Below are 24522 nucleotides of genomic sequence, written 5' to 3'. Positions count from 1 at the left end.
TAACCACTCTTTAATAACTTTAATTTCTTTATTTCACTGTGTTGCATTCAAGTATGTCTCCTTGTTCACTAATTCTTCCTTCAGCTTAGTCTAATTTGTTGTTCAAACTGTCTATTGAGTTTTTAGAATCCTTGCTTTATGTGGAACTCTTTGATCTGACTTTTTAATGTGTACAGATCTTCCACCTTGCGTCCTATCCCTCTGTTGTATTTACAACTAAAGCCTAGGTCGCCGGGGATCAGCAGATACACCATGTATACATGCAACACTGAGTCACCTCTCTGGATTCTTCTGATCTTTCTTGACCCCCTTGGGATTTTCTTGTCTTTCTTGCAAACCACTTATGCGTTAAAAACATTAAAAAATATTTATTAGGCTAACCATTCTTCTAATCTTATTTTTTTGGTATATCAAAATGGAAGAACTTAGATTAGATGAGCTCCAGTGTATCTTGCGAGCAGCAATTATTACTGTAGTGTTTTAATAATGATATTCTATTCCCCTCATTCCCTCTACATTTATTAAATATAATTCTTTTGTAAGAAACTATTGTGACTTTTCTCACATTTATTTTTTAAATCATTTATTTATATCAGCATGGACTCATGAGTGTTTATTTTATTCTTTGGATTATAATACCATATTTATTTTGTTGCTCAAGTTATTCCAGCTTTGGCAACTGGCAGACCTGGATTTTGATGTTACGGAGGACAAAACATTTGCTGATATGGTTTTGGAATCCACATAGCAATTAACCTTTAAGAAACTACCACTTGTTGAGCTTGGTGTAGTATCTAAAAAGAATATCCACAATTATCTGAAAAGGCTATTACTATATTCCTTCCTTCCCCAATACGTATCTGTGTGGCTGGATTTTATTCACGTACTTCAATGAAAACAACATATTGCAACTGATTGAATGCAGAAGCTGATATGAGAATCCAGCTGTCATCCATTAAGCCAGACATTAAAGAATTTGTAAAAATATAAACAATGTTAATCTTCTCACTACTTTTTTTATTTTGCAAAATATATTTTATTCATTTTTACATGTAATGAGTTTATTATTATTTTTAAATCAATTAATATGTATATTTAAAATTTTTATTTTAATTTTTTGTTTGGTAAATATCTATAGATATAACCCACAAAAACCAAATTTCTCTGAGTTCTTCAATGACTTTCAAGAGTTTAAAGGGATCCTAAGACCAAAAAGTTTGAGAACCACTCTTCTAGGCTATTTTTAGATGATAATTTTAGTGTATTCAACTTTTTTTACTCACAGATGGTCAAGTTTGGTGGTTATCTGTGGAAACTTCTATCTTTCCCTGAACCAGTCATTGTGTGTTCAAAGGAATGTACAAATGCACAGTAATATTAATATGAGCCTATGTCTTAAAGTCCACTCAATTAGTTCCAAAGTCAAATACTATATAAAAGATCATCATCAGAAGTTGCTGTTGGCACAGTATCTGGTATATAGTAGACAATCAATAAATATTTATTGATTGAATGAGTAAACATTGACATTTCCTGTTCTTTCTCTAAAAATCCAGATTAGCAATGAAATTGAGAATGTGATAGAAGAATCCACAAAACCAGCAGCTGAGCAGATTGCAGAATTCAGTATCCACCTTTTAGGGGAGCAATACAAGGAAGAACTACAGGATCCCTCCAGCTTCCACCATCAGCATCTTGTAGAAGAGTTTGTTTCAGAGGTGGGTGATTCTTTTGTTTGTTTTTGTTTTTTTGAGAAACAAGACAGTTTTCTGGGGTTGTAAATTTCCCACATTCACTATGCTGGTTAAAGGTAGGTTTAGGATTTAAGCTCCCCATCTGCTTGGTTTGGGGGTGGTGACTTAGCCAATTCTTCAGAAAGCTCTGTGAAAAGTTCGCAGAAAGACAGATTAATTATTTCAATGAAACAAAATCTCTCACACATCTGCCACCTGCTAACAAATAAACACTATTTCCAGCTTTCACTGCACAGCCGGAGAAGATTGTGTGCTATGGCTTGGTTTTAACTTGACTGTTTGGAGAAATGAGCATCTTTGAGAAATTAAATACAGTATACTGTTTTTCTTGAGGGAACATTAAATTTAATTTCTTTTAATTTCATATTTAGTATTCTTTTTTTAAATTGGAAAATTTTGAGCAGTTAACACATAGGTAATACGTGGTACCAAGTTCAAAGGACAGAAAGGCATCCCGTGAAAAGTAAATTTCCCTCCTGTTTCTGTTCCTTGGTTGGAAGTATTTTTAAAAAAGGAGTTTCTTTAAAGAAGCATGCATTAGACCATCCCACAACTTTGTGGAAGAATTCTATATAGGACTTGAACTCAAGAGTCTTTCAGCCAGAAATGGCCCCTCCTTGGCCCTTTCTTTGACAGCTTTGCTCTTGTGTAGGAAGGCATGGAATGCCCATCTGCCCTCTGTCTCATGACAGGGCACGTCATTCCTTCCTGCTTGTTTCTTTTCTATTCCTCTTGATGGGGTTCTCCTTGGCCAAGTGTTTCAGTTCTGTTACCTTTCCCTAGGCGCTGTGTCTAGGTGAGAAATAAAAATGTGTGTCTCTCAGCCAAACAGCATCATTGCAGCCTTCAGATGTGGGGAGCATAGACCAGATGACCAATTTTCCTAGCTGTGTGGCCAAGTTGTGAGGCTATGTGGTATGTGGAAGAAATGTCAGCCAGGCCAGTGGCCACCTGGCATCAGATAGTGTCTTGGATCAGCTGTCTGGTTCTCTCTGCTCTTGGATTAAGCAACCTTTAATAAGCCTCAGTGTTTGGGTAAACAATTGTGCTGAATGACCGCATATTTAGAGAAAGTCTAATAAACACCCTGAAAAACATCCCCAGCAGAGACTTTATGAGGTGGGTAGCAATTGGCTTGAGGTGATTTGAGGATGATGAAGAATCTGGGCCTACCATGAATCACTTTCTTCTCTGGCCTATGTCTGCATCCCTGACCCTTTACCTGGAATAAAATGTCTACCAATAGCCACTTCTTTGTGTGGAGCAGCGGAGTCAGGGATAGTGTCTCTGAGAGGTCCTGTCACCATGTTTGCTGCAAACGGAAAGGGCCCTCCAGCTCTCTTCCTTCGGCGTGCAGTTGTAGGGATCGTTCCTTCAGTATTATTTCTCAGGTAAAACTGGAAGATGCACAGGGAAAAAGCCTGCTTGGAGAGGACTGAGGTTGAGGAGCTATTACTCATTTTTTATGAGAAGAATAAGATGAACTTGGGACAACACCAACTATGACATCAGAGAGGGAGAGATCAGTGTGGTAGGCATAGGAGTGTCAGTACCTGAGCACAGCCGTGGTTATCAGCACAGTGTCCTTGCATAGCACTTTATGTTCTGCAGGCTGCTGATGTGGGTAAGCCTCTCCATTTCGCAGATGAGGCCCAGGAGGGCAAGTAACTTGTTCACCGTCGTTTCATCCTCTAGGAGTAGAAGGGAAAAGCATGTCTCCTCCTTCCTTTCAAAGTGTTCCTTCCTTTATATCATACAGAGTCCCCTTCATTTTAATTCAGGTGAGACATTGTGGTGAACTTCACAGTTTTCTCAGTCGTGGTCTCAACACTAAACCGTATTTATAATGAGTCGGGGGCAAGAGGAAGAGGCATGTACTTCAGTGGGAAGAATATGGGCTTTGGTGTTAGAGAGATTTGGGGTTGAATAAATTCTGATTAGTTTACTCACCAAATGCGTGATCCTGGGCAAGTTAGTTGACATCTCAGCATCTCAGTTTCCTCATCTGTAAAATTGGGAAAATATGTATCTCTTGGGATTGTTGCAAGGGTTAAAAGTAATATGGCCAAGGACCAGGCACATAGCAGTCCTTCAATAAATTGTACCCGTTATTGATCTCGATGTTAATAAAGTACAGTTGGACACCTGTGCAGGGGCTAACTGGATGTGTTGAATTGGAATACCTGTGTGTTTTTACACTCAAGAGGTGGCAAAGCCCCAGACAAGATGTGTTTAGTGGTAATAATAACATGCAGTTGTTCAGCAGTTTGCAGTTAGTGGAGTACTTTCAGCTATGTTCATTTTAATCTTACAAAAACCAATGTGATCGGTGAGTATTACTTCTGTAAAAGAAGACTTGCGCAAGGCCACTCTGCCAGCAAAGACGGCTGGCACTCCGTCTTCAGGTTCCTAGTGCAGCAGATTCCATCCTGCCCCACCCTCCAAGAATCATAACTCTCCTCTCTTTCAGAGAATAAAGAAGGCGTATTATTATAGGCAAAAAGTTTCATGGGTTTGGATTCTTTATCCTTAAAGCATGAAGATCTTCAGTGACCCAAGATTTTTTAGAAAAATCCCAGTCTCCTGAAAATCCCAACTTCTAAAATATTGTGGATTAAGTCTTCAATTTTGTTAAAATATGTATTTTTGTGCATCACCTGATTATTTTTCAGACCCTTAGTCCAGTCTAGCACTCTTTTTCCTCCCTCCAGTCACTAAGCTTGTATTGAGTTACATAGCTGGATTTTAAAGACTCAGTAATAAAACTGGTTCCTGCAGATGTGAGGCTCATAAATTGATCTTTTGACCACTTAAGTTACCCGGTCACTGCTTCTTAACCTCCTTCGTGACAACCAGTCAACAAGGGGGGCGCTAGACCCAGGCCTGCAGATTTCTTCCTAGTGGTGACTGTGTGGACAGTTAGTTCCCTTGTGTTGTAGGAACAGGAAACAGACACCACCAGACACTTTACACTTATGGGAAATGAACACCTGACAGTCTGTGTGTGTGCTGCGGCCAGATTTCTAATCCAAACAATTACATTTAAAAATGCTATTACAGCTTCTTGTGTAACTAATGCTTTTTTTCCACATTTCATCGTGTAAGGGAAAAAAACAGTGCTTTACCAATAAGAAGTATGCTTTTTATAATTTGGAAAAAAATTAATGTTAAAGCACAGTAAAACTGTAAAAGACAAAATGAAAGAGAAAAATATGGCAGTGTGGTAAAAACCATTTTCTAACATTGTTTTCTAACATATAATTTTCTTAATAACTTTCTGACCCATGTGTATCTATGTACATGTGTAAGCTTCTAATAGTAAACAGTGCACATTAGCTTCTAATCTTAAAAGCATTATTTTCTATGTACTTTTTCACATTTCTACATAGTTATAAATTTTATTTTTGTTTTTAACAGGTTGAAAATGCATTTTCTGGGTTACCAGGCTACAAGGACATTCGTGTACTTGACTTTAGGTAAATAGACTTCCTCTAAAAATGCGCATGTTCGGTAGCACTCTTTATTTCCAATGGAATATCCTCCTGTGTCTATTACATATACTCTAACAACAGTGAATCAAAATGATTTGAGTGCTGTAATTCAGTGCTGTTTCTGGTGAATACATATTCCTATTGCTCGTTTTTCAGTCACCTGAGGAAACTGAGTTAGAAAAAGGCAAAATAATACATTCAAGGAGACATAGTAGATCTGTATTTGGGCCAGGGTAAGAACTTGGGAATTCGTGTCCCCAGCTGGCTGAGGACAAGTTACACTGCTTTTTTTTTGGCACTAAGGGGAAGCAAAAGTGAGATTAGATGTGACCTCAGCGTCCTACTAAAGCTTGTCAGTGTTCGCCTGAGGTGACTGTGACGTCTTGGTGTGAGGCCACTCCGGAGGGGATGCATTCGTCTTTGCTCCACACGTACCAGTTCTGAGTACATCAGAGACCTTTTTTTAAGACATTTCTTCCCTGCTTAAGACCCGAAGCATAGTACTTGTGAACATTTATTGAGTGACTACTTTGTACTGGGCACTTCACATTCCTGAGCTCACTTAATCTTCAATCCTTTCAGAGGAGCAAACAGGTTTAAAAGGATGACGTATTAGCCCAAAGTCAGAGAGCTTGTAAATTAGCAGCAGAGGAGGGCTTTTGAAGCAAAGTGGCTAATTCTTGCTCTGAACTTCCGTGCTAGACTCAGCACTCTGACGGTTTGGAGCATTGGGTGATAGCTGGGCCCCAGCAATTGGATGCAGGGGCACTGTGTAACCTAACAGCATAGTTAACAGCGTCAACATCTTAACTTTGGCATATTCTGGTCACAGCTTCTGGGTTTACCGGAAGTAACAGAAAGCACTTACATAGCATTTACAGTGTGCCAGGCTTTATATCTATATTAACTCACTTAATCCCAATGGCCGTGCTATGAGATAGTTATTGTTATCCTCATTTTTTCTGATAAGAAAACCAGAGCACAGAGAATTGAGATAATTTACCTAAGGACACTCAGCTCGTTATTGGTGCGGGGGAGAGGATAGGCATGGTCAGTTGATCCTCCACCTACGCTCACACCGTGACCAGTGTCCCAGGTCAACCTCAGCACTTTTCACAGAAGACTCTCTCCAGCTGTGACTGAAGCTCATAGGAGAACCTGAGAATGTGAGGCTTTGAAGTCCTCTCTCATCAGGCAGCAAGTGAAAGGCAACATGGCCTTTGGAGGCAACTGCCGAGGTTCATATCCTGCCTTTGGCACTGCTGGCTCAATGGTGTTAGGTAAATTACCAAGTCTTAACTTCTTATTTGTATGAAAAAGACAATTTACCTATTAATTCTGCTTTATTAAAGAATACTTTTGAAATACTTTAGGTAAATTATTTAGTTTCTTTGTTCCTCAGTTTCTTTACCTGTAATATGGGGATATTAGTGGTCCCTAATAATCGTAATGAGGATTAAGTGAATTAATTTCTGTAAAATGCTTAGCACAGTTCCTGGCCTGTGGGAAGCTCTGTTAAGTGTCTGTTACATAAAATAAATAAATATTAAAGGCTATGCAATATCCTATAGTTAGTTAGCCCTGACCTTTCCCAACCCCTTAGCACCGTACTGTATACCAGTTGATTTTATTTTCATTTATTTTAATTCTACATAAGGCATTGTGTCCACAAAAAACGGTTCCCAATTTTGTTAATGCCAACAACTGGAGTGCTCCGCTGATCTACTGAAAAAGTTTATTTGTAAAGAGATAACCTGATAGGAATTGTTTAAAAAGTATTTTTAACAAAGTTTAAAGACAGTAAAGACTGTTGATTTTAAAATAGAATACTTTCTCCACCTTTACTCACTTCCCTCAATCTACAGGAATTTGCCAGCATCTGATACTATGCAAGCATTTTCATTTAAGGAAGCATTTCAGAGGAAATATATTAAGAACTTGCACTTCGATGAATGATGTGACAATTATAACTGTCTTAAACTCTGCTTAACACTTTCGATTTTTATTTTCAGGTCCCCCAAGGACAATGGCAGGTAGAGTACTTTCTGGCACTTTCTCTGCTCTCCACTGAATGAGGAGGTAGTTTAGAAGATATGGTCCAAGGGAGCATGGCTCAATTCTTTTATCACTTTCAGTATCACTGCCCTCTCCTTACAGATCAGGGATTGGCAAACGTTTTCTGTTAACAGTCATGCAGTAAATATTTCAGACTTTTCAGGCCATGTGGTCTCTGTTGCAGCAACTCAGCTCTGCCACTATCAGATGAAAGTAGATATAGGCAATATTTTGAAAATGGTGAGCGTGGCTGTGTTTCAATAAAATTTAATTTATGGACACTGAAATCTGAATTTCATGTAATTTTTACATGTCACAAAATATTGTTCTTCTTTTGATTTTTTTCAACTGTTTGAAAATAAAAAATCCATTAACTCTTGGACAGTGGGCTTGATTTGGCTCAGAGGCTATAGTTTACAGACCCCTGTAATGGACTGCTGACTGGCAAGTACTTTTAAATATTGAGTTATACTTAATTTAAAATAGGAATAAAGACTGGCATTAATGTAAACACTTTCAAGTATACTATATCGTTCAATGATATTATCAAGTGTCACTTTACAAGTAAATGAAGAGGAGAAAGATGATCTCTGTAATAAGCTCATTTGCAAAAATGTCTGCTCTCTGGAATTTCTTAGAAGAAGCATAATATAAAAGCATAGTCAATACCCCTTGTGAAGGTTGCTTGTTAGTTTTTGCCTTTGGATTTAAATTTATTTAAAATTCACTTTCTCTTGGAAGATTGATGAGTATGACATAGAATTTATGAAGCAAATTTATAGGCTAAATCTGGACACGTTTAGAGATACAGTAATTTTCCTGCATTGTAATATCTTATGTTGAGAAAGGCTCTCTGACTTCCTCATTTTCATTTGTATTATTTTAGCAAGTATTTACTAAGTGCCTACTAACTGAGCAAACCCTATGCCTACAAAAATGAATAACTCTTGGTCTGCGTCCTCCAAGAACACAGTCTAATGAAAAGTGCTTTCAGAGATGTGTCAAAGGACTGCTTCCTTTATTTTTTTGCATTTTATTTTCTTATATACCTGTGAGATAGTGAAAATGAGAATTAATTTCATTCTGCTTTTGGAGGTGAGGGAATTTTGCCTCAGAGATACAAACTGATCTGCCATAAATTATGTGAGTAGGAGGTATCAGATATTTTGACCAAGGTAGTCAGAATTCGGGTTTCTGTACTCCTAGTATATGTAAGCTGTTCTGTGTGTATATATTATAGGCATGTGTGCTGCTGGCCAGTACTCAGCCTAAAGGCCTGATTGTTTAATTGCTGCCCTCTTGGGTGATTAGAATGTTAAAACAACCCGAACTCTGATGTTAACCCTTTGCTCAAAAGAATAGTGTCCAGTTGCTGAGTGCCAAGTATGGACACAGACAACAATTCAATATGAAGGCATTAGATTTAATGATAGAATTGTTAACCTAGGTGCAGTTTCCAAAATTGTTCAGTATTGTCAGGTATTAGCCAGTTGATGGAATTTATTCATAATTTTTTGGTATATTTTTATTCTGAGCTATGTATGAATAAATGTATGGCACAGAAATAGTCTGTTTATATAATATATAACCTCTGTCTCTCTCTCTCTCTCTCTCTTTCTTTGTAAGCGTTTATATGCACATGAGATTTTCTGTTTGCCTTCTACCTCTTTCAAGATGCACACATTATTTTAAATTAGTCAGTTTGAACCATTGGAAGTGAATCAACTATATCTGCCTGGTATACACACTTCAAAAATTCAGCTCTGGGTTTTGTAACTGTATGCCTTCTTCCCTAATAGAAGAGTGTTATAGAAGAAGAAATGACTGACTTTTTCTGAATTATCTTTGTTTTGGTTGATCTTAATGAGAGGTGATACCATTATTTTTCCTATTTAAAATCTTGTCAAACAGCCAATCAGGGCATTTGAGGCAAGAGAATAAGAAAGGGTACATTTCACCTTCCCATGATTGATATCTCTGGAAGTGGCTGTCAGACAGAGGAGCTTTCCTCTCTGTAGTGCTGTTTCAGTTTAGTTGAGAAGATGAATGCTGATGATACAGTTGTTGGTTCACTTGGAGTTGCTGAGTGCGGAGAGCCAGCACAGCTTTCTTCAATCAGATAATGTTTTGTCTACCCGTGTGCATTCTGCTTCTCATGTACTCCCTTGGCCTCTTGGCTTTCTTTTATTCACTCATCCTGAGACGTCCCTGCTCCATTTACCATGCCAGCACTCACTCTGCTCTGGGTCGCAGTGAAGTTCTCAGCTCTGAGAATAAAATAGATGGTTCCTGAGACCTCAAGCACATCTTTGAGTTCTCTTTCCAGCACAACAACATGGTAATAAATTGTAGCATTTCTCTGAGGCATTGTGTCTTCTTTAATGAATTTATCCTCGCTAGACAAGGTAGATTATAATAGAAGTGTTATTTTTAGATGTCCATGGGAAACATTGGGAGACAAATTATATTTTGTCAATAAATAGTAAGGCCAGTAATCTAATCCAGACTGCCTGATTTGCACAGATTTCTTGATCCAAGAATATTTCTCTTGATCTTCTCCCTGTGATATTTAAAAGTCATGCAAGGCACATAGTAGGCTCCCAGGAGAGGCTTGACTCTTCTTGTCTGATTTTCTGCAGAGCCCAGGAACCAACTCAAATGCTGATAGGCACAGCCTTTTCTTCTTCTCCATTTTTTCCTTATCACTGCCTCCTGTCTTAGAGCCATGTTAACACGTGAATAGGTTGTGCAAAGACCTGAAGGAGAAGCTCCGCTTTCTGGAGATCAGGCGTGATCCGTCCCCCACAGCTTGGGAAGAGCATGCACATCCTCATAGAGTTGGGGTGTGGCTGTGGAGTTGTGTCCCTAAAATGGTAACTCAGATGACACAAATGTGTGAAGATAATATGCATGCTCTTTAGGGTGAAAAATTACTCTTTCATATTTAGAAACTAAAAATTCTTCAAATTAAGACAGGAACATCACATATTGTCATTTAAGTGGCACAAATTCAATTGTCTTATCTGCCTGCATTAGTGAATAAAATTGGTCATTTGTTTTTTCATTATTTTCAAGAGTATTTATTGAACTCCTATGAGCTGGGATTGTGCTCGATGCTTGGGACACATGTGGTGTGATGAGTTCTGACCAGTAGGTGTCCCTCTTACTGTTTTATTCTACCTTGGAGCTATCATTTGATTATTGTAGCATATTTTACTGAATTTATTTGCTTTACAAAAGAAGATCAGGAATTATTTATGAATCAACATATTTTAGCGTGAAAAATTAAGGGATTGAGGGAAGTTCTAGACGACAAGAACATGTCTTATCACTTAGTAGAACCTCAGGGTGTCAGAATGTTCAATTACCACTTTAAAGTGCCCCAAACCACTCCACTAGAAGTGGCAGCTCATCAGGGCTGGGAGCAAAACCTTACTGAAGTTACTCGGAGGAGACGGGAACGTCAAAGGGGCCTGGCTGCTTGTATAGCAAGTGAAGCATGTCACCTCCATGGCGTGTCCTGTCGTCCAGGGTGTGATCTGCAGCAAGCAGGCCCAGGACAGGTCCAGACCTGCCGGTCCTCCCAGGAAGGAGGGGTCTCTTAAGACCAATTCATGCTTACCAAACCACAAAATACAATGCATTCTCTAGGAGGCCAGTTGATCTATTTAAAGCGAGAAATATATCTGTCAAACAACCAGTTATTGCATTGGCTGGCTCATGCTTCCTTTCCCCATTGGAAAATCTATAGGGAGTTATAATCAAAACTCCCTTGAAATCAGAGAAAGGAAGTTGAGTGATCTTAATGGCCAGAATCATCAAGCCATGCTAGCCAGTTGTTGGCCTCTCCAGTCTGGGGATCTGTCTTACAAGGAAGCCTCAATACACTGGTCAGAAGCTTTCTACTACATAGTAACATAAATTAGTTGATTAATTTCCTGTTTCTAGACTCCATGGGGCCATTCTCCTTATGTTGATACTTTGTCTTTAGATACGTGAATACCTTGCTTAGGTTGCAGTTTTCTTTTATATTCAGACAAGTATAGATTTCTGTTCATTTAGGCAGTGGCCACCCCTCAGTGCCAGGTATCAGGCTGAACATTGGAGATAGAAACTCAAGGAGAGATTGAAAGGCAGTCACTGTAAACAAAATCTTTTGACAAAACAACAAAGGCTAAAATCAAGGAATATATAAGAATATATAAGTAAGTTCAGAGGAGGAAGTGCTTAATTTATTTGTATGCTTTGATTTGGGAGTCATTTTTGTCCTACAGAATGTCTGAAGGGGCAAATTGTTTCCATCACGTGTCTATCTTGAGTGGTTTATCTTTGGGAAGGTAGTGTTCTCCGTTCCTCTGGAGGGATCTTGGTGTGGCCTGCTGGGTACTGCCTCTGATGGCTGGGTCTCATGGACTCCCTGGAAGCCAGAGTGATGACTAAAGCAAAGCTTTCTTCATAATGACTTTTTTTCTGACAAATAGTTCTATTAAAATAGTTTAATTAAAACTGTTGAAAGTATAGCATAGTAGTTCAGAATGCAGGTGCTGGAGGCAGGCAGATGTGTTTGAATCTTAACTCTACCACTTATATGTCGGGAAATTTTAGGCAGGTCTTTTAACTTTATTAAAGCTCAGTTTCTTCAACAATAATCTGAAGATAATAAAACCTTTATAAGGTTATTATGAAAATTAAGTGAGATAAAGCATATTAAATATCTGTCACATTGTAAGCACTTATAAATGTTAGCTTTAGTTGTTAGAGAAATCTGAGTTAGATCCCAGAAGGAGTATTCCTCTGGGCTTAAAAATTTTATATTCTGATGTTGTTTCCCCGAAATGACTGTTTAAGAAAATATGAAATGACACATCAACTCTTACTTAATTATTTTCACTCTATCCTTTATTCTGAGAAATCTTCTCTTTGCTCATGAAAAGGTAATAGTGAAGAAAGCCCAATTCCCAGACAAAATTATTTGTTAGCTCCTGTCAAGGTTTTCTTCAACTCATTAATGAAGGAGCCAGCAGAAAATTAAAAGCTAGTTTCTAGAGTATTTGAAAAATAGAAATTTATATAGTTAATTGGGAAAGGATTACTAAGTTAGATAGAAAACTGATTAATGCCCCATAGGGTAGTAAAATCAAAAACTTATGGAGTTATCATTTTTACCAGGCCAAAAAAATCAATCACATCTTAGTAGTTTTTTACAATTTAGTATTAAACTTTATAGGGCTGTAAATTTTCTGGGCTATCAAACAAAACTATGTCTTCTGAGAGACTTAGATAACTGTCATATTAGAAAATATTCTAGCATGATATTTAAAAAGAAGTCACAAATCATCAATTTGCTTTATTTCCAAGTATTTCATATTTTCCTTTCACAATAAATAACTATGTTTTAGTTCGTAGTAATTAAGCTTCTTCATCGCTCACTCCCTGTTGTAGAGTATATAATTCATCAACAACAATAATAAAAAGATATGACAGGATTACCCATTGTTGGATGGAGTTAGAAGGTTTTTTTTTTTTTTTTTTTTTGTGAGGAGGACTAGCCCTGAGCCAACATCCATGCCAATCCTCCCCTTTTTTCTTAAGGAAGATTCGCCCTGGGCTAACATCCGTGCCCATCCTCCTCTACTTTATGTGGGACACTGCATGGCTTAGCAAGGGGCGCATCGGTGCACGCCCAGGATCTGAACCTGCGAACCCCGGGCCGCTGCAGCGGAGAGCGCTCACTTAACCGCTGCACCACCAGGCCAGCTCCAGTTTGTTTTGTTTTTTAAATCAAGGAGGAGATATGCTAATAGGGAAAGGAGGAAGCAGGCTGATAAGTAGAGAGGAGCAGTTGGCTCTGAGGGAAGAAAGAAGGGGTGAGAATGTGGGGGAAGAAGATGTTTGGGTATGCTGCAGGGTTGACTCTGCGGCCTCCTTAGAACTCTTTCGAGCTATGACCTTCTGTTCTCTGGGAAGGAGGAGGGGATGGCTAATGGTTGCCCAGAGTCTGCAGAGAAGGGTGATGGAATCTATGCTTTTTGAGACTCTCCCTCCAGATCTAATGCTTGTTCTCCATGGGCTCAAAAATCCTTTCTTGGTGTTTCTTTAGCAGGGCCTAATCTCTTCTCTCTTTTCATCCATAGTGGCATAGATGTTCACTATGCAGTTACCTTCAACGGTGAGGCCATCAGCAATACCACCTGGGACCTAATTAGCCTTCACTCCAACAAGGTGGAAAACCATGGTCTTGTGGAATTGGATGATAAGCCCACCGCTGTTTATACAATTAGTAACTTCAGAGATTATATTGCTGAGACACTGCACCAGAATTTCTTGCTGGGGAACTCCTCTTTGAATCCAGATCCTGCCTCCCTTCAGCTTATCAGTGGTGAGTTTGATACCCATCATGCAGTCCTTGTAGTTTTAGTTTGTTTTCCAAAATACTGTGGCGAAAACTAATTTCCCTAAATGTATGCGGTTCTGAGCATTCTCTAGACTGCGTGAGACGGGAGCCATCCTGGTATGAGTGGAGCTTTAGCCGGACAGCTATTTTGGGTAGATCGGTCAGGGACGTTCTGGAATATTTGTAGACAGAAGGTCACAATGAGTGAGGAAAGGGGAGGGCAGCATGACATTTAGAAATAGTTTAGAGAAATGGGAGCAAAGTATTAAGAAAAAGGAAAGTACTAACTGGAAGTATGACTTTAAACAGGTTATAGTGCTATCCAGGCAACCAAGACATTAACTCTACAGAGCCAGGTCAGCTGGTAAAGGCTTAAAGTGAGAGCAGAAGAGAAGGGGCAGCTCAGAGAAGTTGAGGGAAGATCTTGGTCAAAGAAAAACTGATAATGGACGCTGGGCAGAATTCCAGAGAATCCAGTACTAAGTTTGAATTCAGACAGCTGTGGTTCCAGTTATGATCCAAAATCAACAGATGGATCTGGGATCATCAAAGAGAGGTTGACTACTCTGGATTTAGGGGCTGAAGAGTGGCCTCCTCAACCTGAGACCAAAGCTTGCTAAGAGTCTGGTTACTAGCGTGCAACAGCTTAACTCATCGGGGTCGTGGTGTCCTGTTAACTTACTTGCTACTTCATGTTTGTTTCTCCACAATTCCTTCACTCGTTGGTAGTTTAGCTTTTAAAATGTCCAGCAGAATATATTTTACTGAAGTGACTTCATGAGAGAAGTACTGGCTGTCAAAGAGGAAAATCCACGAGTGAGAAGCAATACTAACTAACAGTGATGCATTTTTACAACCTCTCCAACTCCCACATGTTCTTGAGAGAAGAGAGCCTGTATCCTTTCAGGCAGCTACCACTGCCTCTTTGTGTGTGTGTGTGTGCATGTGTGTGTGTGTAAATAAACAAAATACACACAACAGAGAAGGAGAGAGAAAAAAATTTTAATAAAATTTTACTATGTATAATATAATCCCTCACTTCCTAAATAAGACATTTTTTAAAGGGCTAGACTAAAACTTTAAATTGCTTTTCAATTATTTTGGCTGCTGGACTGATGTTTCTTTACTGTGACCCTGTGCTGAGACAAGACCACAGAGTGGCCTGGACTTCATGTGGGTTATGCAGGACGTTGAAGTGGAGAAACTGTCTCTTCAGTGGTTAGTGTTAATATTAAGCTGTCAGTTCTAAAACACGAGGGATCCTTTGTGTATGGAGCAGTGCAGGTACCCTCCTCTCTTCCTCATTCTTTTTTGTTGTTGAATCTTGGAATACCTGAGCCAGATAAAATAGTGAAAAGAGAAGAGGCTTGTTATAATCTGAAGATGCTGAAATCCTTTTGGTAAGGCTGATACAGACTAGCTGGGGGCTACCTATGGGGACAGCATATAGGCAGGAGGTTCCAGGAATCTGGATACTGGGATCAAAGAAAGGAAAAATAGAGCTAGGAGGTCATGACCTCAGGGAGATGGGAACCTAACTTGAGCAGAAGGTGCAAACACCAAGGTCAGGGTAGTGGTAGCGTGAGAATTAAGTGTGCAACAGGCACAGTGAGGTTGTTTGGGAAACTAAATCTACAAACAGCATAGCGAAGTCTTCCTTTTTTGTGGACCCTGGGGGTAGAGCTACCTCCTGGAAGGTGTCCTAAAAAGGAGGTCAGCCACTCTCTCAGAATTTCCAAGCAAGTTCAACAAAAGCTTTGGGTTATCCAGTACAAACTAATTCAGGTGCTTTGACCTTTCATTAGATGTATGTTTCAATTGCTCAGAGTTTTGTCCCTAAAATCCATTGCTATTGTCATGCCAACTTCAGAGTTCTGAATGGCTGCAGCTTTCTAGGTAACTTGATATCATCTCCAAAGATATGTTCATCCTTGATCTCATGGTGCGTGTTTTCCATAGAAGAAAAGATAACTGTATACACAGTTGAAAAAGAGTTTTGGAAACTACTTGAACCAAATAGGGTTTTTTGCTTCTGATTGATCCTTCTATGTCAGGCCACTGGGAACAGGTGAATAAAGAGAGATTCTGCTTTTATTTTTGGTGCATACACCAGATCACTCTCCTGGCAATCCCTTCTTTTTAGCTTTCATTGATTCCCTCTCCCCTCAGGCAAAATCCATTTCTTCTTGGTCTGTATTCCCATACATTGTATACATATATGCCTCTCATGTCATTTTACAGTTTGTATTTATCTCTCTGGCGTGAGGAATACTTCCACAGGAGGAACTTGGCTTTATCACTCTTGATAGCCTCAACTTCATCCAAGTCTGTAGTAACTAGCAAGGATTCAGTAAGCCTTTGTTGAATTAAATTATACAATATACTCTCTTAACTTTATTGCTTTTTAATATCGATGTAGTGATAAACTCTCTGGTGTCCTAGCCCATTTTTCAAAGGCACTTTCTGCCAAAGAGGAAATTATTTTGCGTAATTTTCTCCATTCTTAGCGTCAACCAAAAAGAGTTGGAATTTCAGTTCAACTTTCTTATTAAAATGAAAAAAAATCAATTTAAAAACAACTGTTTCAAAAGAATCTTGAAAAGAGTAAAAACTGCTTGAGAAAGGAAAGAGAATAATATAGGAGTATCCTAGATGTAATAAAGCGAAGAATCTTTATTTTATGTTGGAGTATTAGAATTCAGACAGATTGTCTAATACAAGTAAAATATCTGAATAAAGTAGCCAGCATTTTCTAAGCAAGTCTCCCCTATCTGTTCTGCCAAAATCTAAATTATAAAGAGGAAGAACTTGGCTTTTAGTTGTCCTGAACCTCAAATACAATAGTGTCTCAACTAAAAAATTCTTTAATATTGTTCTTTCTTCAGTGAGAGGAGTTTCGCTTCCCCAAACTGAAGACCTAGTTTGGAACACCCAGCGTTCACGTCTTCAGGCAACCCCACCATCTATTCTGGTAAGTATGTTTCTATGTTTTATGCCTGGAACCAGGCCCCCAAGCTTCTCTTCTTTGTACCCTCACCTGCTTACTTTGGCATCATGAATTTCCTGACCTGTTCCTATTTCAAATATTCTCTTACATCATCCCTGGAACATTACTCATAGTTGTCAGCTCATGGGTCCTGAGTAATGGTTCAGAAAATTTAAGCCTTCCTCAGTGGTTAAATGAAATCCACACACTGGGCATTGCCGAACTCCACACGTGGTGTAAAACTTATTTATGGTCCATACTGTTGGTGATAATTAAGTTATAAGTGCCCACCGAGTTGTTCTTTAGCAGTTACCCAGAAATAGTTTTTATAACCAAGACTATAAATTGATGTACATAGGTACAGAGTATAGACTTTTGTTCCAAGGATTGTACTGAAGAAAAAGTTTGGACTCCAGAGCATGTAGAGCAGCGTGTGTATGGAAGAGAGAAGGAAGAGTGAAAATATGAGCTAGCTGACAAATGACAGGGACTCTGATCAAGCCTCCTTTAGCCTGGGCTGAGAACACTTCCCTTTGCCCAGAAGCAGCGTGGAATGACCTTCTCTTTTGTTCTTACCACCCTGCTCCCCTGGGCACTTCTCTACCCCTCCAAACCTCCACTGGCCACTTCACCTATCGAGAGGCCTCCAGGAGAAGAGAAAGTGGCTCCTCAAACGCGGTTAAAGCAGCAACAACAGTGACAGCCACAGCCACAACCCCACAAGAGACTTCCCTGTTTACCATGAGTACACGAATCTTTTATTATTACAGAGACACAGTAGGGGGACTTTCTCTACGTTCCCCACTCCTTCTAGCCTCTTGAGACTTTTTTCCTGTCTCATGTAAGCTTTTTTAAATTTAATTTAATTTAATTTTATTGAGGTCATAATAGTTTATAACATTATGAAATTTCAGTTGTACATTATTATTTGTCAGTCACCATACAAATGTGCCCCTCTACCCCTTATGCCCACCCTTCAACCCCCTTCCCCTCTGGAACCACTAATCTGTTCTCTTTGTCCGTGTGTTAGTTTATCTTCCGCATATGAGTAAAATCATATGGTGTTTGTCTTTATCTGTCATATAAGCTTTTTGAAATACTTGTTTCTTGGCTTTAATCTAACAATGAACATTTAGAAAGCCTGCCCCAAATTCGCTTAACCATTAATATATGCAGCCATTTCTTCTACTTGGTTATAGAGCAACTCACTTTTGAAATGTGGTGTCACCGAGTTCCATATTGGAGAAAAAAGGTTCGAGGGGGATTGACATCAGAGATTACATTCATTTGGTGTTTGTTTGTTCATTCGCTTATTCATTCATTCAAATATATTTATTTTGTGCTTTTCATGTGCCAAGTGCTGGGGAAACTAAGATGAGTAAGGGTGTGGCCTTGCCTACAAGAAGTTTCCAGTCTGGTAGTAGTAGACAGACTTCTACAGAATTAAGGTGATGCTGTAATAGAAATCCATCCAGGGTGCAGTGGCAGGGAGTGGTGATTCACTGTGGACATTACACCACTAGTCTCCATTCCTTCTAATCACGTTCAACTCAGGGCTTCTCTAACTGCAGAAGAAGATCTGTGATGATATTTTAGAATGATGTTGTAAAGACAGGGATTTCCATACAAGCCAGAGATTGCAAACTGGAGACGAGCTGGCTGGATCCATCTGTAAGCATGTACTTTGGGGCCAAATTAAAAAAAAAAAAAAAAAGCTAATATTTAAAAATTAGATTTTTACATACAAATGCAGATTTCCAACTTTTGCTGAAAACCGGGAATATCTGGTATCATTAAGCTCTCATTCTCCTGTTGCAGAAAGTGGCTAGAGCTTGGCTGAAAGGGGCTGCCCCTTAAGGATGGCAAGCACTGACCAACTGGGCTCACCTGTTTGTTTACGTTGCCTGAGCTGTGATTCCGTTTGCATTTAAGCCAATCCCTTTGTTTGTTGAATAGTGACAACTGTAGGGCAGTAATTAACAATTTGAGGAGACATTGGAATGTTAAGGGGTCTTTTTCATAAGACATGAGAAAAAGATGATTAATTAGAAGTGTCTGTTTATTGCTTCTTTTCTTCTTTTTTGGCAAACTGTTAAGATTTTGTTCTCTTATAGAAGTGAAAATTTTTTTTACAAGATTTGATTTTTAGAAATTATTTTAGTAGTAGAAATGTTGGGATATTGAATTTGACCCCTTTTGGCATCCCGACTTGGAAAATCACTTATTGCACAGTATGCTTTCTATAGCACGAGCAAGCTTTTCAATTGGCATTAGCAGAAGTGAAACTGGCCAATATAATATTAAAGTTGTTAATATACTACATTGAACTAAAAGAAGAATTCCTGAGTTGAATTTGTTACTATGGGAACATCTATTCATATAAAAATAAATGAAGTGCTATTCCTGGCCTGTATGTGTACATCTTTCAAAATGTCTGAGAAAGCTTCATTGCCATGCCATGTTTTAGAGGGTACCTTTTAGAAATAGGTGGTCTTCCTTATTTAAAAAGTCAAATTGTTTACTTTCACTTTTTATGTTGCCTACTTCACTTGACTTTTATTAAAGATACATATTGTTTTAATTTTTATGAAATGAAAAGGCATTTAGTTTATAGATATGTTGAAATCATATATATTGCTTGAGGATTTCTTTTTTATTGAGGATTGAGCTGCTTTCCTAATATGTGTCACGTCGTGGGCTCTGTCTGATGAAACTCAATTTCTTAAGTGTGGGTTAAAGGGCTTTTGCAAGGATGTAAATATGCCTGACTCAGCTGGAAGAATGGGTGGCTTTAACACATCTCTAGAAGTGGTTTTAGATAATTAAGAGGAAAAAAGTGAATTCCCTGGTGTGTAAAAAGTGAATTCCCTCGTATGTGTGTCATCCTTGTAACCTCTTTTTTTGAGGAACAGAATTTGGTACTGAGCAAAAGGCCTTCTTACTTTTCCCTGAATATATATATGGTTTTAGATACTAGGAAAAGAAATGGGAAAGGAAGAAACTTTTCTGTCTATGTGAACAGCCTCCATATTTAACATAGCAGACATTTAAATATTAGAAAATGGTCTCTCCTGTCTCCCTCTGCTCTGTGTCCCCTGGGTCTTTTAGACCTGTGGAGGTATGCTAGCCTGAATGAGAATGGATGCCAGGTCTGTTAACTCTAGTTTCTGCTCTGGGAATCCTTTTGCTATCTGGGTATACACACTTGCATCTGTCTCTCAATGCATAGTCTGGTATAGTGTGCAAAGCACTGGGACTGGGACTCGAGAAACTCAGAATCGAGTTTTGATTTTTTTCTCTATTTTTTGTGACTGTGGGCATTTCACTTCTATGAAACTCAGTGCCTTGTCTTTCATAGGCGAGGTTAGACTACATGGTTCGTAAGAGTCCTTCTAGTTCTAAAATTTGATAGTTTCATTAGGTTCACACACATGCACATACTTGCCCCTAAAATGGTCCTGAGACCAATTTCCAATGTGTAGAGTGGGAGTTTCCCACAGAGCACCAAGTAATTCTCCAGACACCAGCTGGGTGTCTGAGAAGTCAACTCAGTTCTGATACTACCTAACTGGAGATAACATCAGATCCCACAGGTTGAGGTTTAGTCCTACAAGACTGCAGCTCTCCCCACTTTGGAGTTTGGGAGTTATTTTTAATACTTTTGTCCTTTAACCTTTTTACTTGAGTTAAATGGTTAACACACAATATTACAGTATTTTACTATATGCCACTTTACACTGTGTTGTATATTTTCATATATTTTCATGTTACTCATTAGTGTCCCTTCATTTCAGCTTGAAGAACTCCTTTCAGCATTTCTGTAAGGCAGGTCTAGTGGTGATGAACTTCCTCAGCTTTTGTTTGTCTGGGAACATCTTTCTCTCTCTTGGTTGGCAGTTTTTTCTCTCAGCACTTTGAATATATCATCCCATTCTCTCCTGGCCTTAAAGTTTCTGCTGAGAAATCCACTGATAGCCTACTGGGGGTTCCTGTAAGTAATGAGCTTCTTTTCTCTTGCTGCTTTTAAGATTCTCCCTGTCTTTGATTTTTGATGGTTTTGTTACAGTGTGTCTTGGAGAAAATCTTTTCGAGTTGAATTTGCTTGGGGTTTGATGAGTTTCATGAACTTGGATGGTCAAAATCTCCCTAGATTTGGGAAGTTCTCAGTCATAATTTCTTTAAATAGACTTTCTGCCCCCTTCTCTCTCTCTTCGCCTTCTGGGACTCTAATAATTCACAGATTGCTTCTCTTGATGGTATCTCATAGTACATATAGGCTTTCTTCATTCTTCCTCATTCTTTTCTCTTTCTTCTGCTCTGACTGGATAATTTCATAGGTCCTGTCTTCTACTTCACAGATTCTTTCTTCTGCTTGATCCATTCCCCTGTTGATGCTATTGCATTTTTCATTTCATTCATTGTATTCTTCAGCTCCAGAATTTGTTTGGTTCTTTTCTGTGATTCTGTTTTTTTGTTAAACTTCTTATTTTGTTTGTATATTGATTTCCTGATTTCATTGAATTACCTTTTGTGTTTTCTTGTAGCTCATTGAGCTGTCTTAAACAGCTATTTTGAATTCTCAACCAGGTAAATCATTGGGGTCAGTTACTGGAAGATTATTGTGATCCTTTGATGGTGTCATGTTTCTTTGATTTTTCATCTTCCTTGAAGTCTTGCATTGCTGTCTTGGCACGTGAAATAGCAGTCACCTCCTCCAGTCTTTACTGACTGACTTCAGGAGAGAAATACCTTCCATCAGCCCTGCTAGGGATTCTTAGGCTTTCTCAGACCTTCTATGCATGTGCTTACTCCACACTTCTTGTTCCCTGTCATGGCAGAATTCTTTTTTTTTTTTTTTTTGTGAGGAGATCAGCCCTGAGCTAACATCCGCCAATCCTCCTCTTTTTTTTTTGCTGAGGAAGACGGCCCTGGGCTAACATCTGTGCCCACCTTCCTCCACTTTATATGGGACGCCGCCACAGCATGGCTTACCAAGCAGTGCGTCGGTGCGCGCCCGGGATCCGAACCAGCGAACCCCAGGCCGCCGCAGCGGAGCGCGCGCACCCAACCGCTTGCGCCACCGGGCCGGCCCCAGAATTCTTTTTTTTTTTATTGTGGTAACATTGGTTTATAACATTGTATTCAATTTCTGTGTAGACTACATACATGTGTTCACCACCCAGAGACTAATTACCATCCATCACTACACATGTGCCCTGCCACCCCTTTTGCCTTCCTCCTTCCCTGCTTCCCCTCTGGTAACCACCAATCAAATCTCTGTATCAATTTGTTTGTTTGTCGTTGTTGTTGTTTTTATCTTCTACTTATGAGTGAAATCATATGGTATTTGACTTTCTCCGTCTGACTTATGTCACTTAGCATAATACCTTTAAGGTCTGTCCATTGTTGTCGCAAATGGCAAGATTTCATCTTTTTTTTATAGCTGAGTAGCATTCCATTGTGTATATATACCACATCTTATTATCCATTCATCCATTGATGGGCATTTAGGTTGTTTCCAAGTCTTGGCTATTGTGAAGACTGCTGCAATGAACATAGGCGTGCGTATATCTTTACGCATTTGTGTTTTCGTGTCCTTTGGATAAATACCCAGAAGTGGAATAGCTGGATCATAGGGTAGTTATATTCTTAAATTTTTGAGGAATCTCCATACTGTTTTCCATAGTGGCTGCACCAGTTTACATTCCCACCAGCAGTGTATGGGAGTTCCCTTTTCTCCACATTCTCCCCAACACTTGTTATTTCTTGTCTTGTTAATTATAGCCATTCTGACAGGCATGAGGTGATATCTTATAGTAGTTTTGATTTGCATTTACCTAATAATTAGTGAGGTTGAATGTCTTTTCATGTGCCTATTGGCCATCTGTATATCTTCTTTGGAAAAATGTCTGTTCAGATCTTTTGCTCATTTTTCAATTGGGTTGTTTGTTTCTTTTTGTTGAGATGTATGTATGAGTTCTTTATATATTTTGGATATTAACCCCTTATCAGATATATAGTTTGCAAATATCTTCTCCCAATTGTTAGACTGTCTTTTTGTTTTGTTGATGGTTTCCTTTGCTGGGGAGAGGCTTTTTAGTTTGATGTAGTCCCATTTGTTTATTTTTTCTTTTGTTTCCCTTGCCTGGTGAAACATGGTATTTGAAAAGATGCTGCTAAGACTGATGTTGAAGAATGTACTGCCTGTGTTTTCTTCTACAAGTTTTATGGGTTTAGGTCTTAGATTCAAAACTTTAATCCGTTTAAGCCTGTATAGCTTCTCTCTGTCTTGCAATGCAGCTGCCTAAGTGCTAACAGCTTCCCTTTTGCTTTCCCAAGGACAGTGCTAAAGCTGAAGTCTGTGGTATCTCCCTGCCCTGCAGATTCAGGCCTGCTTTCTGTGCCTGCTCACCAGCTGTCTGCCAAAGCTCGCTCTCTGTGATGTGAGGAGTGCACACAAGGCGTTGGCCATGGGCCAGAGTGGGGTGTGGGTGAGGTGTGCAGGGCCCTGGGGGGACTCGTGGTCCAGTTGGGTGAGATCCATGGGGCAGGTGTCTCAGCGGCTCAGGTCAGGCCTCCTCATGGGGTCTGTGAAGCAGTCAATAGGATCTAAATCCCTTTGATACCATCAGAGTCCTGGCTGCTGTTCTCCCAACCACTCATGGCCCCCTGCTTGTGCGGCTGACGACTCAGGACTCTGGATGGAGTGAGAGAGGAACAGGGCTCCTTAGCAGGGTCCTGCACAGCTGGGGAGGCCAGGCACTTACTCACATGCCTGCCCTTTCTGCTGTGGGAGAAATCATGAGCTGGGAAGGGCTCTCTTGGCACCGAGCTGCGCCGCCTTGGAGGAGGACTGATGTGGGTAAAGTCAAAGTGTTCCTGTTACCCTCTCCAACGTGTCCAAACTTGGATTTTTTGCTCCAGTGGTAAACTAGAACTTCTCTGCTGGACTCTTGGACTTCCACAAAGGCTCTCTCATCTGTGGGTGATTGTCTTAGTTAGTGTTCTCCAGGGGCTTCCAGACTGTGGCCGAGAGGGCCTGGAGCCAGTTCACAGGCCACTTCAGGGTCCACAGCTGGGACCGAGGTCTGTATGCCTATTCCCCACGTGCGGGTGGGCAAGACTCCTCCTGGGCCCCTTCTTGTATGGTGCTGGATCCCACAGCTTCCACAAAGGCACTTTTTCCATGGATGGATGCCAAATTGTTCTGCGGGGGGGATACGAGCGAGGGGTGTCTTATTTGGCCCTCTTGCTGACATCACTCTGGTCCATTCTTGAGGACCCGGAAAGTTTTAGACCCTGTAGGCAGAAATATCAGGCCACTTTGTGTGTCTGTTTGGAACTAGGTCATATAGGAGCACCCTGCACACGGGTCGGTGATCACAGGCTGCCTCCACTGCATGGAGTTATACCAGGTTACCTCTGCTCCTGGTAGTTTTGTTGTTAGTGCCATCGAGTCGATTCTGACTCCTAGCGACCCTGTGTATAGCAGAGTGGAGCCCTGCCTGGTCTTTGTTGCACCATCTTTGCTTTTACATACTCTTAAAATACTACAATTTATGAGAAAAATGCCACTAATATTCTCCGATTAGATCATCTTTTTGGCCTTACTCGTGAACCAAGTCTTAGTATCCTCATATTCAATGCTTAGGAATTTCTTATCCTGAAACCTTCCTCTTTCTCTGTAGAGCATTTGCAGTTACATCTGATCATTTGAAGGTGGCCTTCAGCTCCCTCTTTCTTCTACGTATATCTTGCTTTTCTCTCATACATTTCACTTCAGCAGACTCAGGTAGTCAGGCTCAAGTCTAATGCCTAGATGTGTCTTACTTCTATTTCTTT

The 24522-nt window shown here is 39.7% G+C and overlaps 1 protein-coding gene across 1 annotated transcript in view; it reads left to right on the top strand.

The window, feature by feature from the left end:
- IMPG2 (interphotoreceptor matrix proteoglycan 2) overlaps positions 1 to 24522 on the top strand; it is a 72845-nt gene that overhangs the window by 29317 nt on the left and 19006 nt on the right. Inside the window, exons 7-11 of the mRNA XM_058555709.1 lie at positions 1557 to 1718; positions 5172 to 5230; positions 7258 to 7278; positions 13435 to 13679; positions 16580 to 16665. Of these exons, the coding sequence (XP_058411692.1) occupies positions 1557 to 1718; positions 5172 to 5230; positions 7258 to 7278; positions 13435 to 13679; positions 16580 to 16665 (573 nt within the window). The remainder of the gene's footprint in view (positions 1 to 1556; positions 1719 to 5171; positions 5231 to 7257; positions 7279 to 13434; positions 13680 to 16579; positions 16666 to 24522) is intronic.

The sequence above is a fragment of the Diceros bicornis genome, chromosome 15 (genome assembly GCF_020826845.1).
Source record: "Diceros bicornis minor isolate mBicDic1 chromosome 15, mDicBic1.mat.cur, whole genome shotgun sequence".
In the NCBI taxonomy this organism is placed as follows: Eukaryota; Metazoa; Chordata; class Mammalia; order Perissodactyla; family Rhinocerotidae; genus Diceros; species Diceros bicornis.
The sequence above is the reverse complement of the archived record's forward strand: the minus strand, read 5'-3'. Positions and strand labels throughout refer to the sequence as shown.